General features: G+C 48.1%; 1 protein-coding gene across 1 annotated transcript; it reads right to left on the bottom strand.

The window, feature by feature from the left end:
* Positions 1-1,209: 1,209 nt before the first annotated feature.
* On the bottom strand, positions 1,210-18,372 carry Rab3d (RAB3D, member RAS oncogene family). Its single transcript, XM_045144415.1, has 5 exons — positions 18,265-18,372; positions 13,636-13,921; positions 9,935-10,053; positions 9,705-9,829; positions 1,210-2,756 (listed from the first exon to the last, which is right to left on the bottom strand). Exons 2-5 carry the CDS (start codon positions 13,861-13,863, stop codon positions 2,569-2,571), a joined length of 660 nt encoding a protein of 219 aa, XP_045000350.1. The 5' UTR covers positions 13,864-13,921; positions 18,265-18,372; the 3' UTR covers positions 1,210-2,568.
* Positions 18,373-22,987: the final 4,615 nt, after the last annotated feature.

The following is a 22,987-nucleotide window of genomic DNA, read 5'->3' on the forward strand; positions in this document are numbered from 1 at the left end:
GAAAACGGCATGAGCAGAGGGCGGACAACACCCCCTGGCCAACATAAGGTGGACAATAGCAACAGGAGAGTGTGCCAAACACTGGCATGGGGGAACTGGCTATAAAGCCCTTAAGCCCGCCCCCAACAATACACTCCCTCCAGGAGGCATTAATTCCCAAATATCCATCAGCTGGGGAGCTAGCATTCACAACACCTAGGTTTATGGGGGACACCTGAATCAAACCACCACATGCGCTTTCCTGAATTGGACAGCAGGTAACTGCTTACTGAAGACTACATTCAGGACATACATGATGGCATGGGGACAGAAACACCCAGCACAGTGTTCACTCAACAGTGCCTCAGAATCACTGGGGAGAAGCTAAATAAAGGTTTCACAACCAAGGCGACCTAACTTAGTTTTCTAAGTGCAGGAGCAAAGAAAGGCAAGAACATGATCCTGCCTGTCCCCTCAGCTTTCACAAAGTGGAGGCTGGAGGATTATTGCGAGTTCAAGGCCAGCCTGGGCTACATAGTGAGTTCCAGTCTAGCCTGAGCTACTTTGTGAGCCCTTGCCTCAAAACACAAATAGGTACATGCCTATAATCCCACCACTAGGGAGGCTGAGGTAGGAGGATCAACATGAGTTAGAGCCCAGCCTGGGATAAAGTGAGACCCTGCCTCAGAAACAAGACAAACTTATGATCTATGGAAAGGCAAAAAGACATACAAAAAATAATTTTGCCAGGTGTGGTAGCACATGCCCTAATCCCAGCACTGAGGAGGCTGAGGTAGGACTGTTGCAAGTTCAAGGCCAGCCTGGGGCTACAGAGCCAGTTCCAGGTCAGCTTCAGCCTAGAGTAAAGCTATGCCTCAGGGGGAAAAAAAAATCACCAACAACCTAGAATTTCAAAGTATCACAGTCATGACCATTTCTTATCAAAACCGCCCTGAAAAGACAAATGGCCATCTGCAAATCAAGGGACCAGAAAGGTTAGGTCAAATCTAAATGCAGCAAAAGTTCCTTGTCTCACACTGGCAATGACAAGTTTGGCTCTTGGACAATGGCAAGATGATCCACCTGCACTTGGGCTATAAATTAGGAACCAGGGGGTGGGGAGGGAGGGAATTACCATGGGATATATTTTATAATCATGGAAAACGTTAATAAAAATTTATAAAAAAAAAATAAATAAATTAGGAACCATGGACTAGCCAACAAAAATCGGACAGGCCATGTATCTTTTTATTTTTTGCATGTGTGTTATGAGTACACGTAAGTGTGAACCCCATGCACATGTGTGCAGGCCCAAGGACAGCAGGTGTCCTCTTGTCACTCATCAAGTACTTCCTGGAGACAAGTCGCTCCCTCAACCCGAGCTGCCGTTGGGTCAGCAAGCCCAGCGATTGTGCAGGTCTCCATCCTCCATGGACTGGGGTCACAATGTGCATGGCCACACCCAACATTTTACATGGGTTCTGGGGAGTCGAACTAGGGCTCTCTGGCCCAAGCGACCCTCATGCTTAAGTGGCAAGCTTGTGTTTGAGTGGGGGAGGCTACCAGAGCCTTCTGTCACTGTGAAGGGACACCAGATGCTCGCACCACTGGGGGTCCAGATTTCATGGACAACGTGGGATCTGAGCCTGGCCACCAAGCTTTGCAAGCAAATGTTTTATGCTATGGGCTTGTTGCTCAATTTCCATCTCTTGCAGATTATAAATATTTGGAAAGATCTGGCTTAAAATGTAAGAAGCCAGATGGGGCCTGGGTGGGAGACTCCAGTCTTGGCTCTGAGGCGACTTCTGGACAGAGTGCTGGAATGCAAAGATGGACAATTCTCATCCCCACCTGATTCAGCCAGAACTCAATCTAGGATCAGAGCGTCAGTGACCAAGTGACACAGAAAGGCTCACAAGTGATATGGATGCTGAGAGTACTTGGAAGGCACTTCAGGGAGTCCTTGATGGCAAGGTGGCTCTGGCTTTCTGTCCCTTGTATAACAGAAAGGCAGGTTTTTATACTATTCTCAAGTAGATGGTCTGCAAGCAGAAAGATGGGGTCTGCAAGGGCCAAAATAGCAACCTTACTCATAGCCTTGATGTGTAAGAGGACACAGGCAGGTCCAATGCTACCTGGAAACCTGAGATATAGGGGCTGCCTCCACTTATCCCCAGATGAACTGGGACAGCCCATACCACGTGACATTCAGCCAGACAATGCCCAGCATAGAACACACACATGGAAAGTGATCTCAACGTAGAGGACACAGTGGGCACACAATGGGTACCCTTCCATCAGGCAAAATGGGACATGCTGCCTAGAGCCACCCTGCTAAAATGCAAGCTCATCTGGCTGGCAGTGTCCCTAAGCACTGCAGGCCATGCTGAGCTGAGCTCATGGGGTTCATGACCTCTGACCCAGAGCTGTCTGAATTTATCAACATTGAGAGAGAGGGAGTCATATAGGAGGATGGTCAATGAATAGGAGGGACAGGAGTGCCCTGAGCTTGCAGACAGCCCTTGTGGCTCACACCTCAGTCACAACCCCTCTGGAGCTTAGAGGGGAAGGAGAAGGTTAGGACCACACTTAACAACCACAGCTGCTGGGCTGGGGGGCTGGTGCATCCCCCAGGGCTGGGCCCTTCCCATTGCTGCCTGGGTTGGAGCTGGATTCCAGGGATTCATTCATCTTCTCACAGATGATGTCCACAAGGCGCTCAAAGACCTGCTTCACATTGATGTTGTCCTTGGCACTGGCCTCAAAGAACTCGAAACCTGAATGGACATAAGATGGGGACAATCATGAGATGCCTGGAGAAGTAAGATCTGGAAAGTGGCATCCCTCAAACCTGTGTTCCGAGCCTCATTCTGCCAGTTTCTTTGTATGTGTATGTGGGGCGCATGCATGTGTATGAATGTGGGCACATATGCACACATGGGAACGCCAGATGTTGGTATCAGGTGGCTTCCTCAGTCACTTTACACCTTATTATTATTTGTTTTTTCTTTTTTCTTTTTTTCCAAGGTAGGCTTTTGCTCTAGTCCAGACTGATCTGGAATTCACTATGTAGTCCCAGGCTGGCTTCAAATTCATTGCAACCTTCCTACCTCTGCCTTCCCAGTGCTAGGATTAAAGGCATGCACCACCATGCCCGGCTTCTTTTTTGGTTTTTTGAGGTAGGTTCTCACTCTAGCCCAGGCTGACCTGGAATTTGCTATACAGTCTAAGGGTGGCCTTAAACTCAGGGGGATCCTCCTACTTTTGCCTCCTGAGTGCTGAGGTTAAAGGCGTGCACCACCACGCCAGGCTTACACCTTAATTCTTTTTAAACACTGAACCTGGAGCTTACTGATTTGGCTAGAGTAGCCAGAATGTCCTGGGGATGCTCTTGTTACCACCTTCCCAGTTCCGGATTACAGGTGCATGCCACCACACCGGATTTAGGTGCTGGGATTCAAACTCAGGTCCTCATGCATATTTGGCATCTCCCCAAACCCTTGTCCCACTTTCAGGAAAGACCTTATTATGTATCCCAGACTGGCATGAAACTTGTGGCAATTTTTCTGCCTCAGCCTCCAGAGTACAAGAAGATTACACATGTACTACCATGCCTGGTCAGGATAACCTTGAATATATTTTTATTTGTATGTTCATGTGTCTGTGTGTGATATGTGTGGTGTATGTGTAGTGTAAGCATGTGTGCGTGCGCAGATGTATGCATACAGAGAGGCCAGATAAGAACATCAGGTGGCCCCTCTCCCTTGGTCATCTGTGCTTCCTTGAGATGGAGTTTCTCACTGATTCTGGAACTTATAATTGTCACAAGCCCCAGTGATTCTCTGGATTCTACTTCTCACAGTATTGAGGCTACAGATGTGCATGATCATGCCCAGCTGTTTTATGTGGATGCTAGAGAATCTAACTCAGGTGGTCTCAGGCCCCCTCAGGCCCTAATGCTTGCACAGCAATTGCTCTAACCTGATAAACTATATCCCAGGCCTCTTGAATATACTCTTAGCATCATCATGGCCATTATAACCTGCTCACACGCATTTCAATCCCTCCTTTTGCCTCAGCCAAGTGTTGTGAATACCCCTGAGTTTATTTTTATTTAGTTGCAAGAGAAAGAATGGGCGTATCAGGGCCTCCACTCTTTGCAAGCAAACTCCAGATGCATGTGCTAACTGTGCTTATGTGGGCACTGTGGAATCAAACCTGCATCCTTTAGCTTTGCAGAAAGTGCCTTAACCACTAAGCCACCTCTCCAGCTCACCTCTGAATTAGATTCCCAGAAACCACGTAAAAGGTGGAAATTTATGGGCTCCTATACTCCCATTGCACCTACTGCAAGATGGGGGCTAGAGAAAAAGTTTCCTGAGAGCTCTTGGTGAGCACAGTGGTGAGCAGCGAGATGTCCTGCCTCGGGCTGGCTGGAGAGATGGCTCCGTGGTTAAAACATTTGTCTACGGAGCCCGATGGCCTGGGTTTGATTCTCTAGTATCCATGTAAAGCCAGATACACAGGGTGGTGCATGCATCTGGAGTTAATTTGCAGTGGCTAGACACACTGGCACACCCATTCTCTGTCTCTGTCTCTCTTCTCTCTGCTTACCAATAAATACAAAAAAAAAATTTTTGAAGCCGGGCGTGGTGGCACACGCCTTTAATCCCAGCACTCGGGAGGCAGAGGTAGGAGATCACTGTGAGTTCAAGGCCATCCTGAGACTACATAGTGAATTCCAGTTCAGCCTAGACTACCTCGAAACCCTACCTTGAAAAACCAAAAAAAAAAAAAAAGGAGAGAGGGATCCCATCTCAAATAAGGAAGGTGAAGACTGACACAGGAATGCTGTCCTCTGACCTCCACATATGCACTGTGGCACACACATACACACGAAAATGCATAAAAATAAAAACAGTTAAGCCAGGCGTGGTGGCACATGCCTTTAATCCCAGCACTTGGGAGGCAGAGGAAGGAGGATCACTATGATTTTGAGGTCACCCTGAGACTACATAGTGAATTCTAGGTCAGCCTGAGCTAGAGTGACACCCTACCTTGAAAAACCAAGAAAAAAAGAAAGAAAGAAAAAGAGTTCTAAAAAGAAAATGCATGTGTATATACACACACCAAAAAGGGTTAAAACTTACTCCTAAAATAAGTAAAAAGCCGGGTGTGTGGTGCATGCCTTTAATCACAGCACTTGGGTGGCAGAGGTAGGAGGATCAAAGTGAGTTCAAGGCCAGCTGGAAACTACATAGTGAATTCTAGGTCAGCCTGAGCTAGAGGAAGACCCTACATCAAAATGAGGGTGGTGGTTGCCGGGTGTGGTGGCGCACGCCTTTAATCCCAGCACTCGGGAGGCAGAGGTAGGAGGATCGCCGTGAGTTCGAGGCCACCCTGAGACTACATAGTGAATTCCAGGTCAGCCTGAGCCAGAGTGAGACCCTGCCTTGAAAAACCAAAAAAAAAAAAAAAAAAAAAGAGGGTGGTGGGGGCTGAAGAGATGGCTTAATGGTTAAGGCGCATGTGCCACCATGTCCAGCAGCTTGCTTTTTATTTTTTACGTTTTTGAGGTTCACTTTTGGGTTGTTTTGTTTTGTTTTTTGAAGTAGGGGTTCACTCTAGCTCATGCTGATCTGGAATTCACTATGTAGTCTCAGGATGGCCTGGAACTCACAGCAATCCTCTTACCTCTGCTTCCTGAGTGCTGGGATTAAAGGCATGTGCCACCATGCCTGGCATAATTTTTTGAGTTTTTTTTAAAGACTTTAAAAAATGTTTTTCTTAATATTTATTTATTTATTTATTTCAGAGAGATACAGAAATACGCATGGAGAGAGAGAGAATGGGTGCACCAGGGCTTCTAGCCACTGCAAACAAACTGTAAATGCATGTGCCCCCTTGTGCCTCTGGCTTAAATGGATCCTGGGTAATCAAACCTGAGTCCTTTGGCTTCGCAAGCAAGGGCCTTAATCACTAAGCCATCTCTCCAGCCCAATTTTGTGAGTTTTTGAGGCAGGGTCTCAGTCTAATGCAGACTGACATGTATGTCACTCTGTAGCCCAATAGGGCCTTGAACTCAGGAGGACCCTTCTACATCAGACTCGTGAGTGGTAAGAGCAAAGGCGTGTGCCACCACACCAGACCTTGTTTACTTTTTATTTTGTTTTGTTTTTAAATATTTAAGAAAAAGAGTGAGAAACAGAGAAAGAGGGAGAAAGGAAGATCGGGCACGCGCAGGCCTCCAGCCCCTGCGAACTCTGGATGCCCTCATCACTGTGTGCACCTGGCTTCACCTGGGTACTGAGGAATCAAACCTGGGCTGTCTGACTTTACAAACAAGTACCTTTACCCTCTGAGCAATTTCTTCAGCCCTTGTTTGCTTTTATTTTATTTTACTTTTTATTTATTTATGAGAGAGAGAGAGAGACAGATAGAGAAAAAGAGAGAATGGGCACACCAGGACCTCTAGCTACTGCATACGAACTCCAGACACATGTGCCCTCTTGTGCATCTGGCTTACGTGGTCCTGGGGAATCGAACCCGAGTCCTTAGGTTTCGCAGGCAAATGCCATAAACACTAAGCCATTTCCCCAGTCCCCCCTTGTTTGCTTTTTAAAGCCAGGGCCTCATTATGTAGCTCTGGGTGGCTGGGAACTGGAGATTTTCCTGCTTAGCCTCCAGAGTGCTGGGGTTACCAGCCGAAGCCACCACACCTTGCTGCATTCTGTCCATTTCTGGGTATTACCCACTTGAAAACCATTAGCAGAACTAAAGACTCCGAAAAGTCTTGGGACAGAACTCTCTAGTGGTTATTGTTACTTAGCTTAGTTGTCTTTTCTTTTCTTTTTTCTGCTGTGTGAATGTGTACGGTATGTGGGGTATGGTACATGATGTGGTGCGTTTGGAGTATGGACATGTATGTGCAGATGAGTAAGCTCCATTCGCACGCGTGGAGGCCCGAGAACATCAGCTGTCCTCCTCCACCACTCATCTCTTCCTGTTTCATTGAATCTCTCATTTAACCCAGAGGGGCGTCTATCAGCAAGTCCCAGCAATCCTCCAGACTCTGCCCTTTACAGACATGGGTGGTCATATCTAGCTGTCTCAGTGGGTGTTGGGGAACCCCCGTGTTTGAACAGAAAGTGCTCTTAACCACTAAGCCATCTCCTCAGCCTCATCTTTTTATTTTATTTATTTATTTTTTTAAAGAGGTTTTTTTTTTAAATTTATTTATTTGAAAGCGACTGACACAGAGAGAAAGACAGAGGGAGAGAGAGAGAATGGGCGCACCAGGGCTTCCAGCCTCTGCAAACGAACTCCAGACGCGTGTGCCCCCTTGTGCATCTGGCTAACGTGGGACTTGGGGAACCGAGCCTCGAACCGGGGTCCTTAGGCTTCACAGGCAAGCGCTTAACCGCTAAGCCATCTCTCCAGCCCTATTTATTTATTTTTGACAAGGTCTCATGTATGCCAGGCTGGACTAAACCTCCTAATCCTTCTGCCTCTACCTCCCAAGTGCTAGGAGGATTATAGGTGTGACCCATCAAGTCCTAACATTGTTTTTGTGATATACAATTTTGCTATATGGTCCAGATTGGCCTTGAACTTGGAATCATCTTCCCAAGGACTGAGATTACAGGTGCCATGTACATACCACTACACCTATTTTTTTTCTGTACAAATATACAAATGTTGGGGTTGGGATGGCAGACAGGAAGAACATATGAAAGTGTGTATTTTTCTTTTAACTTTTTGAAGTAGGCTCTTGCTCTAGCCCAGGCTGACCCAGAACACTACGTAGTCTCAGGATGGCCTTGCACTCATGGCAATCCTCTCACCTCTGCCTCCCAAGTGCTAGGATTAAAGGTATGTGCCACCGCACCTGGAAGGGAAAGACAGAGAGAGAGGGAGAATGGGCAGGCCAGGGCCTCTAGCTACTTGCAAAGGAACCCTAGGCACACATGCTACTTTGTGCATCTGGCTTTACATGGGTACTGGAGAATGGAACCTGGGTTGTTAGGTTTTACAGGCAAGTGCCTTAGCTGCTGAGCCATCTCTGCAGTCCAATGCATGTCTTTTGTTGCCATAAATTCAACATCAAATTCTATCTCTTACTTTATACTCTAGTATTATAAAAATAATGAAAAGCTGGGCCCAATGGCACAGGACTGGGATCCTAGTACTTGGGAGGCTGAAGCAGGAGGATCAGGAGTTCAAGGCCTACCTAAGCTACATAGCAAGTCGTTGCTGAAAGAAAAGTAAAGAGCTGGGTGTAGTGATGCATGCTCTTAATCCCAGCTCTCAAAAAAAGGCTCAAAAAAAGTAAAGAAAAGAAAAAGAGAAGGAGGAAAGAGGAAAGGAAGGAAGAGCAGAAGAAACAAAGGCAAGTATTGTGGCTTAGGAATTAGGGTGTTTATTCACTTTGGTAGGAATTTTTGTTTGTTTTGCTTTTGTTTTTTTCCAAGTAGGGTTTCACTCTAGCCCAGGCTGACCTGGAATTCACTATGTAGTCTGTCCTCAAATGCACAGTGATCCTCCTACCTCTACCTCCTGAGTGCTGGGATTAAAGGTATGTGCCACCACGCCTGGCCACTTTGATGTTTTGAGACAGGCTCTCTGTAACCCAGGCTGGCTTTGAATTAACGACAACTTTCCTGCCTCAGCCTCCCGAATGCTAGAATAATAGAAGCAAGCTTACATTTAGCTCTTACCAGGCATAGTGAGGCTCTAGAGACTTCCCCATAGAACAAACACCCCTTTTTCTCTTAACAAATCAGTGTCCTGACTGACTAGGGAGGCCTGTGGTCCCAGGCACTCAGAAAATTAAGGAAGAGCATGAGTTTGAGGTTAGCCTGGGCTACTTAGCAAGCCCATGTCCCAAAACAAACAAAAAAGTAAAACATGCTGGTGGTGTTTCTCAGTGGTAGGGTCCTGAGTAGCATGCAACCAGCCCTGAGGAGAAAAATGAGCTGGCTTGGTAGGATCCCATAATCAATTAACTAACTGGGTTCCCAGGGCACAGGAAGAATACTGTGAGCCTAAATAAAGTTGGGCTTGGGAGATGGCTCAGTAGTTAAAGGTGCTTGCTTTCAAATCCTGCAGTGTGGGTTGGCCCAAGTTTGATTCCCCAGTACACACATAAAACCAGATGCACAAAGTACTGTATGTGTTTAGAGTTCATCTGTAGTGGCAGGCGGCCTGGGAGACCCACTCATCCTCATTGTCTCTCTGCTTGTGAGCTGAAGAACATGACACACAGCTGGGTGTTTTGTTAGGTCCTCAGAGTTGACGACGGTAGGTCCTTGAGGATAAGGGCATGGGTGTGGTCTTGGAAACCTACAGCCTGTGACTCAGTGTGGGGGTTTGACTCAGGGGTCCCCCATAAACTTAGGTGCCCTGAATGCTAGGCTCCCAGCTGATGGGGATTTGGGGATTAACGCCTCCTGGAGGCGGTGTATTGCTGGGAGTGGGCCTGTGGGTGTTATAGCCAGTGTCCCCATGCCAGTGTTTGGCACACTCTCCTGTTACTGTTGTCCACATGATGTTGGCCAGGGGTGATGTCCACCTTCTGCTCATGCCATCATTTTCCCCTGCCATGGTGGAGCTTCCCCTTGAGAATGTAAGCCAAAATGAACCTTTTTCCCCCACAAGCTGCCCTTGGTTGGGTGATTTCCACCAGCAATGCGAACCTGACTGCAACACTCAGGTTGGGCACTAACCAAGATCATCAGCGAGCCTCTGGCCATCCTCAGCAGGCACGACACGCTCATCCTCCAGATCACACTTGTTCCCCACCAGGATAACCTGGGCATTGTCCCAGGAATACGTCTTGATCTGTGTAGCCCTGTGGAGTTGTGGACAATGAGCAGTGAGACTGGGATGGGGGACAGGATGGGACAGGACAGGAAGCGTGAGTGCAAGGGAAGCTCAGCAGTGGGCCAGCACTCACCAGTCCTGTACGGCAGCAAAGGACTCCTGGTTGGCAATGTCATACATGAGCAGGAAGCCCATGGCTCCACGGTAGTAGGCTGTGGTGATTGTCCGGTAGCGTTCCTGGCCAGCTGTGTCCTGAGCAAATAGTATTCAGTTGGCTAGAGACCACCTGCTTCCCACCCCACCCCTGTAGAGCCCTGAAAGAGAATGGTCCTGCCCTCAAATCCTAGTCTGATGAGAGAGGCACAGGTCTGCCTTCACAGCTCAGTCTGATGAGTTATAAATGGGCCTTCCCCCATGGTCCTGTCTGACGGGAGAGGTATGGCTCTGCCATCACAACCCCAGTTTGACGGAAGAATTCCAATCTTGCCCTTTCTGTTCAGTCTGATTGGGGTGGGCCAGGCATAACAGCCCCAGTCTGATGGGGGCATACAGTCTGTTCTCACAGCCTCAGTCTGATGTAGAAGGCATGAACTTGTCCAGTCCGATGGGAGAAGATATGGGTCTGCTATCACAGCTACAATCTGATGGAGAAGTACAGCCCTGCCGTCATAACCCAGTTTGATACGGGAGATGTTATACGACTGTGCCACCAGGCCTGGCTTTCCATCATTTCATGTCAGGAGGTTCATTCTCACATCCTGGGAATGCAGTTCATTGATACTGTCCTACCCTGGAGTGGTTCATGGTCTTCAGGGTCAGTGGCCCTCCACTTATGAGCTGTGACCTTATTTCCAAGAACCAACTTAACAGCCACAAATAAGAGCCACCTGGAGGCTGGGAAGATTGCTTAGTGGTTACAGGTGCTTGTTTGCAAAGCCTGCCAGCCCAGGTTCAATTCCCCAGTACCCATGTAAAGCCAGAGGCACAAAGTGGCACATGCATCTGGAATTTGTTTGTAGCGGCAAGAGGCCCTGGCATACCCATACTCTCTCTCATTGCTCATACATAAATCAATAAATAAAATGCTTATAAGAGCCACCTGGGCATATACCAACTATACCAACTATACCAATTTGACCCATCACCCCTTGCCCTTGTTACCATGATGAGCCGTACCAGCAGCAGGTCTGGGGCAGCATGCATCTCCAAAGACATGGGACCCTGACCTCTTCCCACTGGTCACCAACACTTGTAATGTTGGGTTAGCCTCACTGGTCTTCCTAATCCCCCCACAGGATACCCAGAGAAGGGCACAGCCCCTCACCCTGACAGACTCACCTCATATACAAAAGATCAATGGCTCAGTGGGCAAAGTGCTTGCCGTGCAAGCAAAGGACCTGAGTTCAGATCCTCAGCACCCACGTAAAAGCCCAGCGAATCCTAGCACTAGGGAGACAGAGACAGGAGAATCTGTAGGGCTTACAGGTTAGTTAGTTTAGCCAAATCAGTGAGCTCTAGGTTCCACGCGAGAGCCTGTCTCAAGACAAGGTGGGCAGAAGTAGATGGTAAGACCCTACTGCTGAAGACACCACATGCCTGGGCTGCAGGACGATGAGAAATCAAAATAAAGCTACGTTGGAAGCTGCTTCCCTTTGACTATCTGTCATGATGTGGAAAGAGCTACTGATCCCACTGGGGAAGGAAAGTCAGCAACAGTCTTAATCAGCAGTGGACCCTGCAAGCCGCACAGCTAGCCAGCCAGACAAAACCTAACACCTGGGACAGCAATGGCCGATCTCTTATGGGGAAGACAAACTGGTCCCCCACTGGATTTGAGGCCCACTTTAAGGGAGGGAGCTCATGGCGATGAAAACCTAATCAAGAGCTCTAAGGCTGGTGAGGTCCTGCATCTTAGGAGGGAAACTACTACTGTTGTTGGCTAAATATATTATGCCCATCAAACAGCCCTCTAAACCCTATAGGTTTATGCACATATATTAATATTACTCTCACTTTTGGTTAGAAAAGCTTCTCTTTTCAGTTGGCACTTACTACAGAAAGACTCAACAGTCACCAAAGTGCCAAGAAGAAGTGAAAGCAGAGTGTTTAGCACTAAGTGCAACATCTCTGTCACACCCTCCAGGGCTCGGGGACCCTTGTGAAGAGGTGGCAGAGAGAAGACAAGAGCCAAAGGATGGGAGGAGTGCTTACAGTCCTGTCTTTTTTTTTTTTTTTTTTTTTTTTTGGTTTTCTAAGGTAGGATCTCACTCTAGCTCAAGCTGACCTGGAATTCACTATGTAGCCTCAGGGTGGCCTCGAGCTCTCGGTGATCCTCCTACCTCTGCTGCCTGAGTGCTGCGATTAAAGGCGTGCGCCACCACACCCAGCTACAATACTGTCTTGCAGACACAAAGTGGCCATGACATATATGACCTCAAAGTGGCTGATGGTACCTAACCAAGATCCACATATTAGAAAGGGAAAAGAGGGCAAAAGGATGATATTAAAATAGAACGGGGGTGGAGGGGTGGCTGGAGAGATGGCTTAGCCGTTAAGGCACTTGCCTGGGAAGCCTAAGGACATGGTTTCGATTTTCCAGGTCCCACGTAAGCAATATGCACATGGTGGCACATGTATCTGAAGTTCATTTGCAGTGGCTGGAGGCCCTGGAGCCCCCATTCCCTCTCTCTCTCTGTCCCAAATAAATAAATAAATAAATATATTTTTAAGAGGGCATTATTATTAAAAATAGAATAGGGGGCTACAGGGATTGCTTAGTGGTTTAGGCGTTTGCCTGCAAAGCCATAGGACCTTGGTTTGATTCCCCATGACCCACGTTAGCCAGATGCACAAGGGGGCGCACGTGTCTGAAGCTCGTTTGCAGTGGCTGCAGGCCCTGGTGCACCCATTCTCTCTCTCTCTCCCTCTTTCTCTGTCAAATAAATAAATAAATAAATAAAATACTTTTTTTAAAGTTGTCCTCTGACCTCCACAGAAGTGTGGTGGCACTCACACATACACACAAAATAAATGGAAAGAGAATAGAACAGGGAATAGATGGAAAGAAGAAATGACAAGGGAGGGTACAGGAGAGGGGGACAAAGGAGGTGGTAGGAGGAGATTATGTTAAACACAAACACACACACACTAAAAAGGATTTTTAAAAAATTTTTGTTCATTTTTATTTATTTATTTGAGAGTGACAGAGAGAAAGAGGCAGATAGAGAGAGAGAGAGAATGGGCGCGCCAGGGCCTCCAGCCACTGCAAACGAACTCCAGACGCGTGCGCCCCCTTGTGCATCTGGCTAACGTGGGACCTGGGGAACCGAGCCTCGAACCGGGGTCCTTAGGCTCCACAGGCAAGTGCTTAACCGCTAAGCCATCTCTCCAGCCCTAAAAAGTTTTTTAATATGGTATTTACTTATTTATGAGAGAGAGACAGAAGGACGGGCAGACAGACAGAAAGAATAGTCACATCAGAGCTTCTAGCCACTGCAAATGAACTCCAGACACATGCACCATCATGTGTATCTGGCTTACATGGATTCTAGAGAATTGAACCTGGGTCCTAGGCTTTGCAGGCAAATGCCTTCACCACTAAGTCATCTCTCCAGCCCCGATAAAAAGTTTTTAAAAACTTACAGTGGCATGACCAAGGAAACACATGACATCAACTCCTGGCCTCCACATGCATGTGCACATACACATGCAAAAGAACAAAATGCAACAAAAAATAACGCCTTCCAACCTTCAGCCACTCTCTGCTGCCAGGAACCCCGCCCACCACCCTGCTCTCTGATTCCTTCAGGACTTCCACTCCTCGCCCCGGCTCACCCAAATCTGCAGCTTGATCCTCTTGTCGTGACGGTAGACCGTCTTGACTTTGAAGTCGATGCCCACTGTGCTGACGAAGGCAGGTGTGAAGGAGTCGTCAGCATATCGGAACAGGAAGGACGTCTTACCCACACTGCTGTTACCAATCAGCAGTAGCTTAAACATGTAGTCAAAGTTCTGGTCGGCTGCATCCCGGGGGCCAGCAGGGGGTTCTCCAACTGATGCCATCTTGTCAGGAGCCTATTAGGGGGGAGACCTGAAATCCTCAGATGGGAAGAGTGGTCTCCTGAAGGGAAACAGACACCAAACACAGCACCTGTGAGTCTACTTGGCCTTTGTTCACACCCTAGCTCCTAAGGCCTGCTGACCCTGGTTGTATAGCCTTCTCTGAAGGAACTTCAACATTCTCTCTGGAAAATGGGTATTTGCCTGTCATAATCACTACCTGAAAAGATGCTTGGTTGGGAGCCTAAAAGAACTTTTTATTAAGCTGAGTGTAGTGGTGCATGCCTTTAATCTAGCACTTGGGAGGCAGAGGTAAGAGGATCACTGTGAGTTCAAGGACAGCCTGGAACTACAGAGTGAGGTCCAGGTCAGCCTGGCTAGAGTGACACCCTATTTATAAAAACACACACATGGGCTGGAGGAATGGCTTAGCGGTTAAGGCAAGGCCAAAGGACCCAGGTTCAATTCCCCAGGATCTATATTAGCCAGATGCACAAGGGGGCGCATGCGTCTTGAGTTCATTTGCAGTGGCTGGAGGCCCTGGAGCTCCCATTTTCTCTCTCTTTCCCTCTTTTCTCTGTCAAATAAATAAATAAATAAATAAAAATATTTTTTTAAAACACACACATACACAAAGGAACCTTTTATTTTATTTTATTTTGGTTTTTTGAGGTAGAGTCTCTCTCTGGTCCAGGCTGACCTGAAATTAACTATATAGTCTCAGGGTGGCCTGGGACTCATGGAGATCCACCTACCTCAGCCTCCCAAGTGCTGGGATTAAAGGCATGTGCCACCACGTCCGGCTTTTTTTTTTTTTTTTACCTTTTATTTTCTTTTGAGACAGGATCTTATATAGCCCAGGCAGGCCTCAAACTCTGTATAGCCAAGAATGATAACCTTAAACTCCTCATCCTCCTGCCTCCACCTCTCACATGCTGGGAGACAGAGCACACCACCATGCCCAGCTTAATAAAATGGGTTCTTTCCCCCACTCCCCAAATTTCAATCACTTAACTAATACTTATAATTGAAACATAGCTTTTTTTTCATGTGATTCACTCAAGCTTCAGGGGAGGAGAAACAAGAAAAGGATTGTTTATATATAGACATATCAAAGATATAAATTTTTTTAAAGCCAGGCATGGTGATACATGCCTTTAATCCTAGCACTTGGAAGGCAGAGTTAGGAGGAGTTTGAGGCCACCCTAAGACTATATAATGAATTACAGGTCAGCCTGAGCTAGACTGAGATTCTGCCTTGAAAAAACAAATAATAATAAAATAAAATAAAAAAGGGTTTCTTTATTTAGTCAAAAAGCCCTGGCTGAGTCCACCTCTGGGTCAAGCACTACTCGTTGAAGATGCAATTAGCTAACAAGCTAAGTTCTGAATTATCTCCAGAGCAGTTTGCTCACTAATTGAAAGTCCTCCAAAGAGGCCTACTCCATGGTTGGGAACACATCCCTGATACTGAAAACCTACAACAGGGGTAGTCATGAGCCCTAGGGATGTAATGTCTGCTGCTGTCTGGCTAAATGTATATACTATGCTCATCAAACTGCCCAGTGAGCACTTTTCTTAATGTTCATACCCTTATATTAATTCTACTCTCGCTTTTGATAGAGAACTTCTCTTTTCAGATGGCAGTGACCTTGGGATGACTCAGAAGGCATCATGATTCTGGAAAGAAGTGACAGGAGTGCTCAGCACTGCAATATCTCTATCACACCATCCAAGGCTCAGGGTCCACTGTGGTAGAGATGGCAGAAAGAATGTAAGAGCCAAAAGAAGGGTAGGACTCCTTATAAGGTGCTCCTCCAGACACAAAATGGCCTGGATATCCATGATCTCACAGTGTTTGACATTACCTACACAAGAGCATCATAATAGGAGGAAAAGACCATGACATCAAAATAAAAGAGACTGATAAAGAGGGGGAGGTGATATGATGGAGAGTGGAGTTTCAAGGGGGAAAGGGGGGAGGGAGAGCATTACCATGGAATATTGTTTACAACCATGGAAGTTGTTAATTTAAAAAATTAATTAAAAAAAAAAAAGTCCTCCAAAGAGAAGGCTATTGGGAAATGGTGGTGTTTGGTGGTGGAAAAGAAAAGATCCCTCAGCTTTTGGAGGGAATAACTTTAAAAATTCATGGGCTGAGGGCTGGAGAGATGGCTTAGTGGTTAAGGCGCATGCCTGCAAAGCCTAAGGACCCAGGTTTGATTCTCCAGGTCCCATGTAAGCCAGATGCACATGGTGGTGCATGCATCTGGAGTTCATATACAGTGGCTAGAGGCCCTGGCATGCCCATTCTCACTTACTCTCTATCTCTCTTTTCCTCTCTCTATCTCAAATAAATAAGTAAATAAAAATAAATCTTAAAAAAAAAAATTCATGGGCTGAGCCAGGCATGGTGGTGCACACCTTTAATCCCAGCATTCAGGAGGCAGAGGTAGGAGGATTGCCATGAGTTCAAGGTCACCCTGAGACTACCTAGTGAATTCCAGGTCAGCCTGGGCTAGAGTGAGACCCTACCTCGAAAAACATAAAAACCACCCACCCCTTCAAAAAAAAGCAATTCATGGGCCGGAGAAGTGGCTCAGCACTTAAAGGTGCTTGCTTGTGAAACCTGATTGCTTGGGTTTGCTTGCTCGGCACCCACATAAAGCCTAATGCACAAAGTCACACACACATCTGGAGTTTGTTTGTAGTGGCAGGAGGCCCCTGGTGCACCCGCACTCTTCTTTGCTCTCTCTCTGCCTCTTTCTGTCTCAAATAAATAAAAACAAAATTCCTAAATAACCAACTTTACTTGGTGCAGTTAAGAATTAAATTTATCAGAGTTGGGCGTGTGGTGCATACCTTTAATCCCAGCACTCGGGAGGCAGAGGTAGGAGGATCGCCATGAGATCGAGGCCACCCTGAGACTCCATAGTGAATTCCAGGTCAGCCTAGGCTAGAGTGAGACCCTATCTCGAAAAACCAAAAAACAACAACAAAAAGACCCTTGGATCTTTGTTCTGGAGGACTACGGAGCTTCTATCTTTTTTTAATATTTTATTTTTATTTATATATTTATTTGAAAGAGAAAGAGGGAGAGAGGGAGAGGGAGAGAGAGAATGGGTGCGCCAGGGCCTCCAGCCACTGCAAACAAACTCCAGATGCATGCGACCCTTTGTGCATCTGGCTAAGGTGGGTCCTGGAGAATTTAACCTGGGTCCTTTGGCTTTACTGGCAAACTGCTAAGCCATCCCTCCAGCCCGGGAGCTTCCATCTTGAGCCACAAACCTAGTGGTGGGTGCAAACTCAGGGCTGGAGTTGTGAGGGACAACTGGGGAAGTTGCTGAAGCTGCAGGTGCTGGACTTTGCCCTGGCGTGAGCAGGAAGGGAGGGGGACTGCCAGCTGGGCAGAGTGCCCCCCCAAGTACCTCCCAGGCTGGATGTTGACTCTAGCTAGTGTCAACCACTGGGGTACCTGCCCTGCCCTGCCCTGCCCTGCCCTCCCCACCAAGTCCCTTTTAAGCCTTTCTCTGGTCCCTGTGAGCCCTGCCATGGTTTAACGCCCAGCACCACTCTCTAATGGGTACCTGCCATTGTCTATTTGTCAAAGGGGCCGGGCCTGGCACCTTATGGCCAAGGCTGTCTCACTGTAGCACCAGCCCGGAGGCTGGAATGAGAATTCTCGAACCCAAGAAAATTATTCCAGTCCCTTGATTAATGACACCCCACTGCCACAACGGCCACCCCATCCTCGATCCCACCTCCCAGCGATTCAGATCCGCCCACACTCCAACCGGCTGCTTCATCCGGGACCAGCGTGTCCCTTCCACCCTCCTTCCTGGCCCAGACCTCAGTTTCCCCGGCTGTCTAGAGCGCTCTCTGAACACCACAGAAGGTTGCAGGCGGCCAGAATGAAGGGGAAGCCCAGGCAGAGATATTTCTCAACGGCCTTTTCATTTCCAAAGAGAACCCGGCCGCCCCGCCCGGTGTTCCGGGAGAACGAGTTTGAGGAGGGGCAGAATGGGTACCCGCTGGGGCAGGGCTGCCAGGCTGCGGCGCCCGCCCATCCCACCTCTGATCACCGGTTTCTCCCCTTCCTGGTCGTCGACCGACCCTCCCCGCACTGCCGAAGGGTCCCGGAGCCACAGAGGCTGGATCCCGACCGCCTCGCTGCACTTGGGGCGTCCCACCTGCTCGCCTCCCCCATCACCATATGGTCCCGCCACGGGCCGCCAGCTGGGCTCCAGGCCTGGCCCCCGCCGCCCAGCTGGGTGCGGGCGCTGGGAGAGGGGTTCCGACCCCCGGGGCGTCCTACAAGTACCCCGGGCTCCCCCAGACCCCCGGGGCCCGGGGCCGCTCCGGCGCGCGGGGACCGACGACGAGCGCTCGCTCCCACAAGGTCACCTCGGGTCAGGGGCTGCCCTCCGGATCCGCTGGCACGGTCGCTGCGGCCTGCCTGTGGCTGCGACCCCGGCCCCGGCCCCGGCCCGCCGCTCGCAGCCACCCGGATCCCCGCGGGCGGGCTCCGCCCCGGCGGCGGGAGGGGCGGTCCCGGAGGGTGGGGCTGGTGGGCGTGGCCGGGAACAGGAACAGCGAGTGGGAGGGGCTGGAAGTCGCCCTGTGTTCCAGCCACCCTAGCAATGAACATCTCAGCCCTGACTGCAAGAAGAAAATTCCCTCTGTGTCCAGCAGCTCTGCAGCCGAGTTCAAGTCCCACCGCCGCTTTCTAGTCTTGTGACTGGATATATTTCCTTAACCTTCCCGGACCTCAGTTTCTTCATCTGACAAGTGATCCATCCACAGCAAGTGTAGTCACATCATCTGGCCCAGGCCCAATCTGTAGCTCAGGCTGGCCTGGAACTCACAGCAACCCTCCTACATCAGTCTCCTAAGTGCTGGGATTATAGATGTGAGCCACTGCAACTGCATTTTTATTTTATTTATTATTTATTTTACTTGGTTTTTCGAGGTAGGGTTTCACTTTATCCCAGGTTCACTATGGAGTCTCAGGGTGGCCTCGAAATCGCAGCGATCCTCCTACCTCTGCCTCGCAAGTGCTGGGATTAAAGGCGTGCGTCACCAGGCCAGGCACATTTTTAAAATTTATTTTTAATTTTTATTTATTTATTTCAGAGCGACAGACAGAGAGAGAGAGGCAGAGAGAGAAAATGGGCGTGCCAGGGCTTCCAGCCTCTGCAAACAAACTCCAGACGCGTGCGCCCCCTTGTGCATCTGGCTAAGGTGGGTCCTGGGGAATCGAGCCTCCAACCAGGGTACTTACGCTTCACAGGCAAGCGCTTAACCGCTAAGCCATCTCTCCAGCCCACATTTTTATTTTTTTAAGGCAAGAATCTCATGCAGGGCTGGTTCAGGAGTTTGCCTGCAAAGCCAAAGTACCCAGGTTTGATTCCCCAGGACCCATGAAAGCCAGCTGCATAAGGTGGCAGATGCATCTGGAGTTTATTGCAGCAGCTGGAGGCCCTGGTGTGCCCATTGTCTCCCTCCCTCTGTCTCTATCACGTAAATAAAATATTTTTTTTTAAAGTCTCAGTAGAAGAATAGATTAATGGGGGTGAAAAGGCCCAAGTGAGGTCAGGGAAAGAGATTGAGTAAAGGAAAGGTGGAGGGAGGGCTAATCAAAAATAAGAGGATATAAATAAATCATATATAAACCTACTTTTTTGGACAATGGAACACTCAGGAGCCATAGATTGTTACTAGAAAATTTTCAGTGCCAGGGATGGGATACCTTCCAGTGAATTGTTGGCCAAGGAGGTCCCTGATGCCCCCCAAACATTACAGGCCATTGCTGAGGCCCTTGGTTTCCCACTATGAATAGATGGTAAGACCCTACTGCTGAAGACTTCACATACTTGGGCTGCAAGGACACTGAGAAATCCTGCTGAATCTGAGCTGATAACCTCCTCCATATAGACCAGCTGACAGAAAGCTGGAGGAAGCCATTTTACATGCAGTTCAATGGAAGAAAGACATACCACCAGTGAGTATCTACTCAACAGTGGACACTGCAAACCTTATATTTGGCCAGCCAGGTCAAATGAGCCAACAGGTTGAATAGTGGCATGTCTATCATGGTGGAAAACAACTGCCCTCTAATTGGACTGGAGGCCTGCTCCATGGGAAGGAATACATCCCTGATACTAAAAACTTAAAACGGGTAGTCATGAGCCCTAGGGGTGTAACGTCTGCTGCTGTCTGGCTAAATGTATATACTATGCTTATTAAACTGCCAGGTAAGCACTTCTCTTAATGTTCGTACCCATACATTAATGCTACTCTCACTTTTGGTAGAGAATCTTCTCTTTCCACATGGTGGAGACCTTGGGATGACTCAGAAGGCATCATGGTGCTGAGGAAGTGACAGGAGTACTCAGCACTGCAAATCTCTATCACACCTTCCAAGGCTCAGGGTCTATTGTGGAAGAGGTGATGGAAAGAATGTAAGAGGCGGGCTGGAGAGATGGCTTAGCAGTTAAGCGCTTGCCTGTGAAGCCTAAGGACCCCGGTTCGAGGCTCAGTTCCCCAGGTCCCACGTTAGCCAGATGCACAAGGGGGCGCACGCGTCTGGAGTTCGTTTGCAGAGGCTGGAAGCCCTGGTGTGCCCATTCTCTCTCCCTCTATCTGTCTTTCTCTCTGTGTCTGTTGCTCTCAAATAAATAAATAAATAATTTTAAAAAAAAATGTAAGAGGCAAAGGAAGGGTAGGACACCTTACAACATGCTCCTCCAGACACAAAATGGCCTGGATATCCATGACCTCACAGTGCCTGACACTACCTACACAAGACCATCATAACAGGAGGAAAAAATGACATCAAAATAAAAGAGAGACTGATTGAGAAGGGGAGGGGATATGATGGAGAATGGAGTTTCAAAGGGGAAATGTGGGGGGAGGGAGGGCATTACCATGGGATATTGTTTATAATCATGGAAGTTGTTAATAAAAAAAATTTGAAAAGAAAAAAATAGTCTTGGGCTGGGTGTGGTGGCACACACCTTTAATCTGGGGAGGCAGAGGTAGGTTGATCACTGTGAGTTCAAAGCCACCCAGAGACTATTAATTCCAGGTCAGCCTGGGCCAGAGTGAGACCCTACCTCAGGAAAAAAAAAAAAAAAAGAGTCTCAGCTCTGATCACTTGGCAACTTCCCGCTGTGGGTGAGTTTTTCCCTCGGTTGGGCCTGGGCAGAGCTAGCCCAGGACCAGCCGGGAGGGGGCCCTAGCCTTACTCTGCACATGGGCTCCTTTAACCCCTCCAGCTCCCCACATGACAGGAGCTCCTTGAAGTTTTTTTTCTTTCTTTCCACGCTTTTCCCCCAGACCATTCACGTGGGCTCTCTAGCACCTGGGTGCCTTTCCCTGGCTCTACTTCTCTCAATAAATATAATCGTTTAATAATTTAAAAAAATTAGACTGGAGGGATGGCTTGGCAGTTAAGGTGCTAACCTGTAAAGCCAAAGCACCCAGGTTCAATTCTCCAGGACCCACATAAGCCAGATGCACAAGGTGGCACTTCTAGAGTTTGTTTGCAAGGGCTGAAGGCCTTGATGTGCCCATTACACTTCCCCCGCCCTCATGTGTGTATATATATATATATACACACATACACACACACACATACATACATAATATATATGAGGCCAGACGGGGTGGCACACACCTTTAATACCAGCACTCGGGAGGTAGAGGTAGGAGGATTGCCATGAGTTTGAAGCCACCTGAGACTACATAGTGAATTCCAGGTCAGCCTGGGCCAGAGTGAAACACTACTTCCAAAAAAAAAGTGTGCTGGCCAGGATTAAAGGTACACAACACCATAGTCAATTAATTCATTGCTGGGATAGAGCCTGAATGCTAGGCAAGCACTCTATCCACTGAGTACATCTCCAGCCACCCCACCCTTTTTCCAGCAAGGTTGGGGATAGAATCTAGGGCCTTGTGCGTGGAGGTCAGAGGTCAGCCTTGGATATAGGTGTTCACCTTCCATTTTGTTTGAGGCAGTCTCTCATCAAACTAATTGGCTCACAAAGTTCCAAGGTTGTTCTGTGACCACTTCCCATCCAGCCATAGGTATGCTGGGATTACAGACACTTGCTAAATGTGTAGCAATTTTCTCCAGAAGGGAAGAGGAGAGGTTCAGGATACTCAGGTTAACAAGTCTGGGAAAGCGGAAGTTTACAAGGTCACAAGACCCCTCCCAAGGAGGAGGAGACTCTTGGACAGTAGATGCCCACCTGGTGGGTACCTACACTGGGGTAAGCTTCCATGGTGCTGTCGTTGAGTCACCCTGCTCTGTAAATAAACCCAATGAACGTCGGTTTATCAAAACTTGATTTTAGTGCAACCTGCTTTTTGTTTGTCGGTGACCTGTTTGGGATGAATAGACATGTGTTCACGTCTCCCAAGGGAAAAAGTTCCATGTGACCCTATCGTGTCCTGCTTTGGGGGCCCTGGGGATCTGAATTCAGGTCCTCAAGCTTTCTTGTCTTAGCAAGTGCTTTATCCACTGAGCCATCTCCCCAGCCCCTGCCTTTTTTTGGTTTTTGTTTTCCAGGTAGGGTCTCCCTCTAGCCCAGGCTGACCTGGAATTCTGTCTGTAGTCTCAGGCTGGCCTCAAACTCACAGTGATCCTCCTACCTCTGCCTCTCAATCCTGGGACTAAAGGTGTGCACCACCACTCCTGGCTGCCTTTCTTCTACTTTTGCTACAAAGTGTCACGTGATACTTCTCACACTTCATTGGCCAAAGCAAGCCACACAGTCACTTCCATGTCAGTAGGGCAGGAGACATTGCTGTAAGGACCACAGTAGTCATCCGTGCCATCACACACAGTGAAGGCAGCGGTTAGCACCAGGCCCGGGAACATTTATTCTTTAATGAGCAGGTGCTCAGTAAATGAGCACTATAGGAGACTCTTAGGGGCTGGAAACACTGACACTCCAAATGGGGTAACTGAGGCTGTAAGAAATATCCATTTTTAATATCTGTATACTACATAGACATTTATATTTGAGAGTACAGGCTTAACAAACCAGAGAAAACATTGAACACTTGCTGTTTATATTCCTTTGTCCAGAATAGAAATTTACAGATTGTGAAGCAACTCAGT

This window comes from Jaculus jaculus, chromosome 2, assembly GCF_020740685.1.
Source record: "Jaculus jaculus isolate mJacJac1 chromosome 2, mJacJac1.mat.Y.cur, whole genome shotgun sequence".
Lineage (NCBI taxonomy): Eukaryota > Metazoa > Chordata > Mammalia > Rodentia > Dipodidae > Jaculus > Jaculus jaculus.